Raw genomic sequence first — 13,240 nt, 5'->3', positions numbered from 1 at the left:
CTGTTCAATCACTCACTCACCCACTAAGTCACTCACTCACCCACTCAGTGACTCACCCAGTGACTCACTCACTCACCCACTAAGTGACTCACCCACTCAGTCACTCACTCACTCACCCACTAAGTGACTCACCCACTCAGTCGCTCACCCACTCAGTCACTCAAGTTACTCGCCCACTCAAGTCTCTCACCCATTCAATCACTCACTCACCCACTAAGTCACTCACTCACCCACTTAGTCACTCACTCACTCACCCACTAAGTCACTCACCCACTCAGTTACTCACCCACTAAGTCACTCACTCACTAAGTCACTCACCCACTCAGTCACTCACTCAAGTCACTGGCCCACTAAGTCCACTGCAGGTCACACAACACATCTCTTTCTGCTGACCCGCCCATGCTGCATTGTTGACCCCGCCATAGTGAACATGTGAAAGAGCTTCAGAGCTCATCGGATTCCTCCAGTCGCAATGATGATTCTGATTTATGCTTCTTCCCTTGCTCTGATCCGGTTAAGAATTCCCTCCCATCATCTCTTTTTTTCCCGAAGCTGTTATAATAACCTTGCGAAATTCAAGAAACGTGTAAACTTATATCTACGGTATTTAAACAGTTATTCGTACTGCATTTTGCTGGCCGCTTGGATATTTTTTAATCCTTTATATTAAGTTCACTTGCTTGCACGCTTACGACCGTGCAAATCTTTCGGTCGTTTTTTAACCCACTTCCCGTGATCCAATTGAGCTAACATTTTGCACACAGACTCGTTGTGTGTGACAATTTATTTTCGTGAAAAAATTTTTGTTCCAAAATTTTACACTTTTTAGGATTTTTTTTTATATTTAATTACCAATTGCTTAATGGTGGCAGGCAATCATCTGACCCATAGGTGGCAGCCATCTCAAGCCAGAGGACGAGAGGACTCTAGCCGCCACGCATATAAAGGATTTATAGTGAAAAACTGTTTTTACGGGTTATTTTTTTAGCCCTTGAATCTGCATTCAACAACTGTGTAAAATTAAAGTACAATGCAGGCATTTTCGATGACACAATTCACTCGAATTTTCACTTTTGTACCGTGCCGTAATCAACGTTTCGCGCCGTGGCCCTTCTACTAATGTCAATGACGAACGGAATGGGAGTTTGCGTGTTTACGCGGGTCGATTTACCAAACGCGCACGTGACCGCGGGCCGTCCCTGCCACCCCCCCCCTCCACCACCCCACCGCCACCGCGCTTTCCGTAGACCAGGTCCAGTATTGATACGGAATAGGAACGGTCACGTGACCAACGAGCCGCGTGCATTCGATTTAATTTCCTAGCGCGCATAGGAACCCGTCCCAACAACCTCCCTCCCCCCCACCTCCCGCTTATTCGCGCACGCGATTGGCCCACGCGCCCCCCCCCACCAACCCCACCCCCCACCCCCGGGGCCAATCGGCGCGCGCGCATCGCCAATGCGGGCTGCGAATTCCAAACGGCAGTGACGTCATCAGGGAAGAACGGCAAAGCTTGGGCGCGAAGGGGCCGGGGAGAGAGCGAGCGAGCGAGAGGGCATCGGATCGCGTCGCTCGTCGCTGTCTGACGCTTCATTAATCCCCTCCGCCTCCTCCTCCTCCTCCCGCCGCCGCCGCTAATTAACCGCACGCCGATAGAAAGCCAGCGAGGTTAAACGGCAGCAGCGACGACGGCGACGTCGACGAAAACAACGAACGGCGTAAAGATGGTGAAAAAGAGAAAAGGAAGGGTCGTGATCGACTCGGATAGCGACGACAGCCGCAGCGACGAAAGCATGGACGCGGTTAGTGATTGTTGGGCCCACCGCCGGCCGTCTTTGTCTCTCTACACCCCCCTCCCCTACCCTCCGAGCGTAGTGTGTGTGTGTGTGTTCTAACGCAGCCTTACGTGGGTTGTTCGTGTCTCAAACGAGCGTTGAGGCAATGCTCGCCTCCTGTTGGCAAACCCACAGCCGGCGGTGGGAATCCACGTTCCTGAACCCTAAACCCATAACCCCTAACCCCATACCCCTAAACCCCAAAGTGGGGCTGTACCAAAACAACATTGACTACGGATGGATGATGATGATGGGCTGAGTTAACGCCGCAGGAGGAGCCCGGAGTTGAACTCGCGTCTCTCGCCACCGAGGCTTAAAGCCAAAACCCGGTCCAGCCTCTACGTGAACATGTGTTGGACATTGCATTACTGTGCCTGCAATTACACGCACGTCGTCTTGCCAACACCCCGCACAAGTTTGTATGACCTCGCACAATTCAATAAACTGCATTAAGGCTTGGCTAAACTGCGGTACAACTTTGATCGTGCTGTGTTTGGCCGTGATGAACATGTGCAGTGCGTTTTTATCCCGCGACAGCTTTCGGAAGCCATTCATCATCATCATCATCCAGCAGTGGTTTGACCATGGCTCATGCTAACCCCACGAGTATTAAACACGGCATATAAGATACCAGCGTGGCTCAAAGGGTCGCATATTAATCCTAAGTATAGATAGGTCCCGGGTCGGAACTAAAAGAAGGGGAGGAGTGATGCAGTACAGTAGTGTACTGTACAATGAAATGTGTGTGCACGCTGTCTTCCAGCGGAGTTGTGAATGTCTTCTTAGGGAGCATCTGAGAACCTCAAACAGAGAAACGCCACGTAAATAGTGCCCGATATCTTTACCCGCATTTCACAAGTGATAGCTTGGCCCCTGTAACTTCACGGCATATGTTTATGGCAGTCATTCGTTTGGCCTAGATGCACGTATTCATAACGTTTTTGGGTTTAGATCGCGTTATTGATAAATGTGTCATAACCCTCCACCACCCGACACGGCCAATCAGCAAAAAAGTGTCACGTTGACAAAAGACAAATAGTTAACTGCTTTAGCCCACCGGTGTGTTGTAAATGTTGTGGTTTCACGCTTCAACACACCGATGGGCTAAAGCAGTGAACTCTTTGTCTTTTGTCAACGTGACACTTTTTTTGCTGATTGGCCGTGTCGGGTGGTGGAGGGTTACGACACATTTATAAATAACGCGATCTAAACCCAAAAACGTTGATTATGAATAATATTGATCGCGAAAGCCTGCCACGTGTTAAACTAGATGCACGTATGTTGAACTGTTTGCGCACCCTACGTAGTCAGCATTTTTAATTTTACAAAGAACACTGACTTGTTTTGGCATTTTGCGTCTCTTCAGCAGATGCTTTGTAAACAAACACTGCCCTAGCGACACTTAGACCAGTGAGCAAATGCTTTAAAACATACCAGACAGGAGGGAAACGCGTCCTAAAGGAGACAATCGCAGTGAAGATGGAGCCGTAAAAGCAGCTCCCTGTGCAGCAGCTGATCGGTGGGGCTTGCTGTGACTTGCAATGCAGGACCATGAGGGATTGTGGCAGGGTGGTGAGTCCTTCATCCAGCAGCAAATAGAAGCATGGGTGATGATAATGATTACTCGGTATGTTGCCATATTCTGTGTTGTAGGTGGATTAAAGCAGTTGAATAATTTCAAAATAAACTTGCTTCATTTAAGTTTTGCTTTTTTCACGAATTAAATGCTTTTGGAATTACTGTAAATGCGTTCATATTCTTGGTTCTTTCGGTAAAGTCACGTAGAAGCGAAATAATAAAATAATATTAATATAAAACAATAAAAATTCTCACGACGTTTCGACTGCAACACAAGCAATCATCATCAGGTGTGATGAAGAACCAAGAATATGAATCCCTGCAGTCACGAAAGCTTTAAATCAAAATGTAAATGCATTGTAGAATACATGAAACTTTTGCTTTGAAAGTGAGACATTTTAACCTCTAGCCGGGGAACGTAGTCATCATGCATCTCAAATGTGTTCACTCTTGTGATGTGCGCAAGCTAGGCCACGGTACCCATCACGCTGGGTGGGTGTGGAATGGACAGCTCGTATTGTTTTGACAGTCGGTGGGAAAATGCACAATGTACAGATGCGTTGTGTTCCTCGGCCGTAGGGGGGGGGGGGTTGCAGCGGTGTTCGTGCTCGGATGTGCCCCGCTCGTGTTTTTGTTTTGTTATTTTTAGTTTGATATGCGCAATGTTAGTCGCCGCGTCCACCGCCTGCAGACGTCATATTCCTGAGTTTATTCCTTCCGTCTTCTTGTGCAAACTTTGGGGCCGAATTTAAATGTCTTTCTGTTTTTGTATTTAGAGTTGTAGACGATATATACGTTTGAATTGTTATTTTAGTTCGGAGCCTGCTAGTATTGAATGACAATCTACCTATGCAACCTGAAAGGTTATCTACGAGTATAATTCTTCCTCAAGGTCGATCTCTTTAAGCCCCTACGTAATGTGTACATGTAATCGTGGGCAATCGCCTAGTTATTCATGAGTGGATACACTGTTCAGTTTCAGAGTTTGGATGGAGAAAAGCAAACAGCAAAAACGACAACAGCTGAAATAGTTACATCCCAACAGTCCCTCACCTGGTGTTTTTTAGCTGTTTCCCCGCTCCCCAATTCTGTTCTTGCCTATGGCAATATGTTCAGGAGATAATTGGCAATGTTGAGGGACTGCTTGGCACGAGAGGGCTTCAAGAGAGTTCTTGGTAGCTTTGCTATTTCTCCGTTGAAGGATCATTGGTTACTATAGTTTGTGTTTCATGGCCACAATAGCGCAGTCGCTTGTCTTCAATTTCCCATATATACACCTTGTGAGCAATCGAAGTCATGGCATGAGACGAAAAAGCCCTTCCGAATTCTTGCAGAGCATCATCATTAGACCTCCTTTGCCAGTATCAAAATATAATAATAGGGTTTTTCCCCTTTTTTCTGGCAACAAAATTGAAACCTTTTTACGAGGATTCATGTCTGCATTAACCACAATACTTGCAGTCAAAATGCAAACAAAAAACTTGGTGTGGACCAATCAGTTTCAAGGACAATGCATATATTATCATAGTATGTTTTTTTGTTTGCATGTTGACTGCAAGTATTGTGGTTAATGCAGACATAAATCATTGTAAAAAGGTTTCAGTTTTGTTGCCAGAAAAAAGGCGAAAACCCCTTTTAATTATATCTTGCAGAGCAGTACGATTCCCTTGCGTTAGAGAACAGCCCTGTAGAAGCGATATCGCGTACTACGATCACAGAGCCACCTCTGATCCCTCTAAGTGATCTCTGATCCCTCTAAGTGATCTCTGATCCACACAATAGGGGCTAGAACTTCCCCACGTACCATGCTACAGAGAGTTATGTTTGTCACAGGAAAGTAACATTTATATTGAAAATTCTCAGAGCTGAAATTTAGCGACATAAATGACATAGTCACGTAGAAGGGAAGTGATTAAATAATAATAATAACAATAAAACATAATAAAATCAAATAATTATTTGATTTTATTATGTTTTATTTTTCAAATAATTTTTTGATTTTATTATGTTTTATTTGTATTATTTTATTACTTCCCTTCTACGTGACTTTACCGAAAGAAACAAGAAGATGAATCCCTGCAGTCACGAAAGCTTTAAATCGAAATAAATGACATAGTAAGGTGCAATGTAATGATTTTTTTCACGTGCAGCCATTGGCTATCAGGTGGAAAATCATCATCTCTCTACACTTGCAACCCCAATTTAATCATGGACGGCTACCTTATCAGTGGCAGCTCTGACCTCAGCCACCCAGTCACCTCTTATACTCACCTCGTTCTTAATAACTACCAGCTTTAGCTCTCCAATGTGTTTTCGGGTGTTCTGCATGTTGTTCAGCATGATATCACACAACATGATGAACAACACATACTAGGAGCTGCTTCAGGTATAGAATTCAGTTCCTGAAGAAGTTCCTAGTACGTGGAGTGTCGTTTCACGACCTGGGACCATTCACTCGAAACTCCACTTGCTGCGATCTTCTTTTGGAACTTAATTCAGTTCCCAGCACGTGGAGAGAAACGTCGGACATTGTGCCGAACAACACTCGATACAACCCGAAAGCACATCCGAGAGGTATACAGCACAAAAGTGAGAGGCTACGTAGTAAGGAACTTTATCTTTAAAAAAAATAACGAATATACCCTTTGCATCAGAGGTGTAGTTGATCTCGTTTGACTGGTATGCACGGTTCTGAATAACGCGGCGTGCCTGCTCAGTCATTGAGTCGCACCGCGTGCATGTGCAGAGGGCCCCCCCCTCCATCCACGAGGCTTAAGGTGCACATAGCCTGACACAAGCGCCGTGGTGACGTTATCGCCACTTAGTGGCGAATGGCGATTGTTGTTACCGCCGTCATTTTGCCTCCCGTGCAGGAGTGGCTCTCGCTGGCCAAGCGCAAGCGCAGTGAGCCCGAGCAGCAGAGCAGCCCTTCTCCCGTACCTCCGGCTGCCACGCCACAACCGGCGGCGGCATCGGCGGCGGCGACGGCGGCAAAACGGTCAGACTCCTCCGACTCGGAGACGTCCGACAGCGACTTGGAGGTGAGATCGCGACACACTCGCTCTGACGCTTCATTCATTGCTTTACACTTTAAATCTCGGTTTAATCATGGGCGGCTGCATCTGGATTCAAATCCAGGTTCTTGATGGCACTGCTATATCGTTAATTGTGGAGTGATTTCATATTTGGGGTCAGATTTTTGTTCTGACGGTCTTTTTCTCAGCTTTTCAGATCGCATGTGCTCACATCGCTATTAGCGACACTATTGGAAAACACCAGAATGATGTGTGCCGGTCATTTCTTCATGATGGGAATCTCTCCTTAATCTATCCATCCACGGGCCTTCTGTTAATATGGAATGTGGGGTTGGCCTTTAACCAGCATACTATGTTTTGGGAATAGCGTTGTGAATACAGTCACCCCGAAGCATTGAATAAAAAATGTGGTAATTCTAGGCCATTGGCAGTTTGGTTAAACTAGGAAATAAAGGAAGTTATCATCGAGTGGCCCCTCCTTTTAAACTCTGAATAAATTAGATTATCACGGTTGGAAATGTTTTGGAACTCTGTAGCCAAAGGAAATCCTCTTGGCTCTATCCCAATGGAACGATGGTTATATATAGCACCATGCATTTTATATACACCACATATTCTGTATATTGAACTTTTTATTTGGTGATGCTGCTGCTGCATTGGCAGTAGTGCTCAAGCGCAAATAACAACACAAAAAACTCCACATTTGTCAAGAACACTGCATAAATAGGAACAAAAATTTATAAAGATATATTCTAGCTATGTTGTTACAAGTCGCCCCCCTCGCTATAAAATCTATTGCCACTTTTTTCTCTGAGATGGCAAGATTGGATTCTATTCGTTAAAATTTGCAGAATGTGCAGCATTTCAGGAACCACGTGAAAACCTTTCGTGCAACATGTACGCATCAAAATAATCAACGATTGCTCCCACAATTAAATTTGTGCCTTAAATGTATTTTGCAATTCTATCCCATTAAATCATCTACAACATTCAAAACTCATTAAGAGTCAGTGTGAAGAATGTTTATGGCAAGATAAATAAAGCCTCATTCCCATATTTGCGGCTTGACATAAAAAAATATAAGTGGTTATTTTACACATCCTGTCAGCTGCACGACCTTCTCGGCATTGCCTTCACGCAAGCCTAACTGCTGATGAGACAGTGAATGTGTTAAACCAGTGCAGAGTTTAATTGTATTAAGCTATTGCTTCTTGGAGTGCATATTATTCGCTGCATCGGTTCAACACAGGAAAACTGGGGCCGATTTCCATAAAATCAATGCGTCGTTACATGCCTAATACATACGAGAGGCGTCTTGACGGTCTTACGAGAGGTGTGTGCCTGCGTTTTCCACAGTGGACGGTCGGAGGCAACAACGCCAAGAAGAAGGGCAAGGGGAAGAGCGGCAAGAAGTCGAGTAAGAAGACGTCGGCCGTGGCCAAGACAGCGTCGGGGTCCTCCGAGGAGGAGAGTGCAGCGGAGGCGTCCGAGCCGGAGGAAGGTGCGGTCCCAGCACAGTACAGTCCAACGCCTCGGTCGGAGCAAGAGCTCGAACGGAGCAGAGCGGCAGGAGGCTTTAACCGTGGAAGGAGACGCGTGCACACGGAGCAACGCTGGTGGTTTTCTTCACCGGAGTCGCTTAGCCTCTTGGGCTGTTGGGTCCTGACCGTTTCCCTCATCCATCGCTGCCTCTCTTGACTGAGATAGCTTCCATCCTAATCCAACGTTTGATGTTTGACATCGATTCAGATGAAAGGGAAATAAACAATACGTAGAGATGAGAAAGCTATACACAAGAGGTGCCAACTATTATTCATATGTACAGATGTTATTACATCCTGTTCCCGGTGCACAGATGTCATGTATGTGTGTATGTTGAACTTTTTTGTGCACCGTACATAGGCAACCGTGCTAATCGGAGGTGCAGAAACACGTCGCAAAGTATTTACACGCGACCCCACGTCATGTGGCCCACCTACGCGCACTAATTTTGTTACGTGGCTCGCCAGGAAGCGCATTTGGAAGAACTGCCGTACCGAACCTTCTTCGTGGCCACAACGCCACCCCCCCTTCCCCCGCCGCCCTCTCTGTCCCCAGGGGAGGTGTCGGACTCGGACAGCAGCAGCGACTCTGGCTCGGGTTCGGCGAGCTCGTCCTCGTCGTCCTCATCGTCGGAAGGGAAGGACCAGTTCCACGATGGCTACGACGACGACCTGATGGGCGACGCAGAGGACCGCGCGCGCCTCTCCAAGATGACGGAGAAGGAGCGCGAGCAGGAGCTTTACAACCGCATCGAGAAGCGCGAGGTTCTCAAGACGAGGTCGGCATGCAAAAGCTCCCACCCCTAAGCACATTCAGTGGTGGCGTAGCCTGTTTGCAACAAGGCGTGAAATGGGTGACCCCCCCCCTCCAAACCCCATGTGTAATTTCGCCCCGCCCTCCACACCTCCATTTAGAACAGTTGGCTACGTACGGTGCGAAAGAAGTTAAATATAAGTCATAGTCAGAATCCAATGAGCTATAAAACTTTTTCACAGATATCCAGTCGGAGCGGGTCAGAACGTTACAACAACAAACAATACAAAAACACGATAGTTTCTGTATATACGTAGCCGGTGCCTTGTCCTCCGTTACACCGCCTGCACACGAGACAACTATGCCACTACATCCATTGTACTCATCATGAAAGTTGTTTGTCATTCCGCTTATGACTCAAGAACCAAAAGTGGTGCAGAGAAGAGCAATGCAAAAACTATCAAAATGCAGAATTGTTGTTTGAAATAGCATGACCTCACATTTAATGGAGCGATTGGCTTGTGATTACTCGCTAATTTACTATATTTTACCTACTCGTTTTGGTAATCCTTTAGTTTGGGGTTTTGTTTGTATCTGACATGTTGGCACTGTTTAAATCACTCGACTCACAATTATAAGGCTGTAATTTTCAAAGCAGCATTATTAGAGATTGACTCAGACCAACATTCTTTCAGGCCCAATAAAATTGTTACCACCATGGGACTTCAACATTGCTCTCTTCCAAAATAGATTTTTTTTTGGGTTAGATCGCGTAAATATAAATGTGCCGTTAAATCTGCCACCACCCAACACAGCCAATTAGTAAGGTGTGTCACGTGAACAAAACATGCTAATTCTTTACTTGTACAGCACACTGATGTTGGAGAATTCTGGAAAATGATGCTGGATGTAGTTAGCAGCTAAATGTCATACTCAAATTGTGAATGCCGTGGATTTACTCTCCAACACACCGATGTGCTGTACTAATAACGAATTGCCATGTTTTGTTTCGTGACAAACCTTACTAATTGGCTGTGGCAGGTGGTGGCTGGTTTAACGACGCTTATATTGAAACGATCTAACACAAAAACCTCTTATGGACAATATTGATCGCGAAAGCCTACATTTTAAATTGCTTTCTTTAACGGAGAGACTGGCCCTCATCATGATAATATGAAATTTACACCACTGGCACCGCCCCAGGCTCATGTCAGCAGGGAGACATTGTAACATTGTTTCCTCTAATTTGCTTCATGTGTGGCTGATGATGGTGATTTTGTATGGAAAAGAAATACCAACTATTAGCGATTCAGTTCTAAGTGATTTAGCCCTTCAATTGCTTTGTATGAGAGTTAGTGAATTGCAGATATAGCTACCCATTCATTCACCCACCGCCTTCAAATATTTATTGGGCATAGTGCGAATTTATGCGTCCGTGGTTTGATGTTCATCGCGGCAATCACGCGCAGGAGTGAGTTTGATTTTTCACTTGTGCATCAGGTATCTTCCATGGCTTGTGCGTAGATCCAGCCAAGCTTTGGCCACTGTGTCCATGGAAAATTGAAGATGGCCAGTCGGGTGGTGTCGTTGCTGATGAGCGTGTGTGTTGGTGAAACCGAGCAATGTGGTGGTGGGGTCATTGTTCAGAATCTGTTGGGCACATTTCTTGAAGCCCACTAGCCGGTCGAGCCGTTGCGATCCTGAAATTCGGTTCAATACAGCGTCTTTGCGCCGTGTTTTAAAAAATCCATTTCGGATGCACGACTCGTAAACGATTAACGCCGCAGATTCGAGATCGAGAAGAAACTGAAAGCGAGAAAGAAGAAGGAGAAACGAAAGAAGCACGAGCATGACCGGGAGCACAGGGAGAAGCAGAGCAAGGTGCAGGAGACACCCGTAAAGGTGAGACGGCAGAAAAATTATCTATCTGACGAGATTGCAAAATGTTTTGCTGGCTGGCTGGCTGGCACGCGGTGGTGACATTACCACGTACATCTGCATGATGACGTCACACTGATCTCACGCCTACCAACCCCCCAACCCCCTACCCACCCCCCACCCCGGCTGTGGATCCTGCACAAATGCATGGACAGTGCCAGGAATTTTTTTTTTAACAAATGTTTTTATCGTAGTTGTTTTTCAAGTTTATTTTGTGTCGGTGAGAATTGCCAAGAGACCAGAATAGTCGTCATTTGCAACATTGACCTGGTGCAATGATTACTGTTTTGTCTAATTCCAATTGAAAAAAAAGTGCGGTGTAATTTTCTAACGAAGAAAACTTTGACCGTGATGCCGGCACACACGATGGTCTACTCTTTGCGAATTAAGTCAGGGGGGCTTTAACGCACGATGTGAAGTATACGGCACTCACCATGTACGGTTATTGCAGCCGCAGTAATAATCAGGGGCGGCCTCTCTAGTTGAACCGTGAACCTCTGCAACAAGCGGTGAACGTGCGACTACCGCCGGTGCCACGTGAGCGGTGGCGAAACGGAACGAACGTGCGAACGCGTCCCCCGTGACTGACGGTGACTGAGGATTTGGCATCGGCGTTGCCTTGGGCAGGTGATGTCGCACAGCAAGGAGCGGCGCTCAAAGCGGGACGAGAACTCGACAAGAAGTCCCAGGCCATGGAGGAGCTCAAAGCCGAGCGCGAAAAGAAGAAAAACAAGACTGGTGGGTGACCACACACCTTCCTCTGCCTAACCCCTCTCTGCCCCCATCTCACCACAACCCCCACTGCCCGTGTGGACACTTTGGATCTTGCCAGGGCAACCCGATGCCGACCAGGCCAAAGCCTGCCAGTTGTTAGTAGATGCAGCCATGCACAGCCGCACGAGAGTGTGCGCTGCTCTGCGCCCCTTTGCAGTTTTAAAGGGTCACGTAGAAGGGAAATAATAATATAATAAAAATAAAATTCTCACGACGTTTTTTTTTTATTTTCTTGCTGTGGTTTTCACACCTGATGATGATTGCATGTGTTGCAATCGAAACGTCGTGAGAATTTTATTGTTTTATTTTTATTATTTTATTATTTCCCTTCTACGTGACTTTACCGAAAAAACCAAGAATATGAATACCTGCAGTCACGAAAGCTTTAAATCGAAATTAGGGTCAGTGATAGTTTGCCTTCGGCAGTGGATTGACTGGCTGACGGTGATCCTGATGGCTTGTGACTTTAAGCTGCACGTGAGGCATGGCAGTTGTTCAAGAGTAGCATGATATCATACTCTTGGTTCTTTCGGTAAAGTCACGTAGGTATAAAATAAATTAAATCACGACATTCGATTGCAACACAAGCAATCATCATCAGAAACTCGTGATTTATTTTATTTCTACCTACGTGACTTTACCGAAAGAACCAAAAAGTATGGATCCCTGCAGTCAGGAAAACTTCAAAACTAGCATTATATCACTTTTTATGATGTCACTTCAATGAATTGTCTGAGCCCACACTCTTCAATTGGCATCGCTCACCACCCTTTCTTTCACCATTGCTCCGTTGTTGCATGTGTGACTTCTCACCTCCATGAATGAAACTACGGTATTCACAATGACCGAGTACAGTTCATATTACAGACTCCAAGCTGGTATCATAAATTACTCAAATAATTGGATATCCCCAGCTCTACATCTATCTGCACCATCCGGAGCTTAACTCAGAGTGGGAAGTGCGTGAGTTCAAGTAGCCAGTCGAGGGTCATGTTACTCATGATTATCCCTTTGGATGAGGGAGTCTTATCTATTCTCTTATGTTTGGAGATTCTGCATACATTCACTTGTGCGAACTCATCGTCGGAAGGAACTTTTTTTATTTGTTATTTATATTCTCCACAATGACCCGATTGATTGTAATTTAATGTCAAACCAAGACCTGAATCTTAAAGAGAGGGAATCCTTCTCGATAACAACTGGCAGTTCACCAGCATTGATTCAAGCAAGCTTGACTTTGCTGAATAGACACACTGTGCCGACAAAGGTCCAGTGTTTTGCTTGTACTGAATCAATGCTGCTGAAATATCCACTCCCAGAAGGCCTTGCGTGTGGAGAGACTGATATATGAAGGTGATATATTGTCTACCCATCTTTGTTTGATACCGAAGGACTGTCGTCCGTCATTGTTTTATTTTGACCAATTGCAGCGGAGCTTCTGGCACGGAAGCAGCGTCTAAACGCGAGCGACGTGTACTCTGACGATGACGAGGAGGAGGAGAGAGAGGATGACAAGGCGAGCGAGAAGAGCGACCAAAGCTCCTGCTCGTCGTCCTCCTCCGATGAGGAGGAAGAGTAAGTCGTTGGGTTTCTTCTGCGTGCGCGTGCCCTCCCTGAACGAGCGCCAACTCCTAACGACTCCACACGTCTTTGGTCCGCCCTCGAATGGAATTCTGCTACCGCATATTTCAGGCAGTGTTAACATCACTAAAAGCCTATTAATAAGAACCAATCAAAAGCTTCCCCCCCCTTATTAAGGAGCCAGCCATGTATGCTGAAATCTAT

At 45.9% G+C, this 13,240-nt stretch overlaps 1 protein-coding gene across 1 annotated transcript; it reads left to right on the top strand.

The window, feature by feature from the left end:
- The first annotated feature begins 1,497 nt into the window (after positions 1–1,497).
- On the top strand, positions 1,498–12,954 carry LOC133356489 (RNA polymerase-associated protein RTF1 homolog). Its single transcript, XM_061574020.1, has 7 exons — positions 1,498–1,802; positions 6,287–6,454; positions 7,805–7,949; positions 8,546–8,768; positions 10,531–10,645; positions 11,309–11,419; positions 12,886–12,954. The coding sequence occupies exons 1-7, from the start codon at positions 1,725–1,727 to the stop codon at positions 12,913–12,915; spliced, it is 870 nt and encodes a 289-aa protein (XP_061430004.1). The 5' UTR covers positions 1,498–1,724; the 3' UTR covers positions 12,916–12,954.
- The last annotated feature ends 286 nt before the right edge of the window (positions 12,955–13,240 follow it).

The sequence above is a fragment of the Lethenteron reissneri genome, chromosome 54 (assembly GCF_015708825.2).
Source record: "Lethenteron reissneri isolate LAM-NWPU_2019-01 chromosome 54, ASM1570882v1, whole genome shotgun sequence".
Lineage (NCBI taxonomy): Eukaryota > Metazoa > Chordata > Hyperoartia > Petromyzontiformes > Petromyzontidae > Lethenteron > Lethenteron reissneri.
This window is presented reverse-complemented; position numbering and strand designations above follow the sequence as displayed.

Bases quoted from the DNA above. Each gene is read 5' to 3' on its own strand.
- LOC133356489 (XM_061574020.1), top strand. From the start codon at position 1,725: ATGGTGAAAAAGAGAAAAGGAAGGGTCGTGATCGACTCGGATAGCGAC. The intron at 8,769-10,530 runs GTCGGCATGCAA...TTAACGCCGCAG, and splicing joins CGCGAGGTTCTCAAGACGAG to ATTCGAGATCGAGAAGAAAC. The intron at 11,420-12,885 runs GTGGGTGACCAC...GACCAATTGCAG, and splicing joins AAAGAAGAAAAACAAGACTG to CGGAGCTTCTGGCACGGAAG.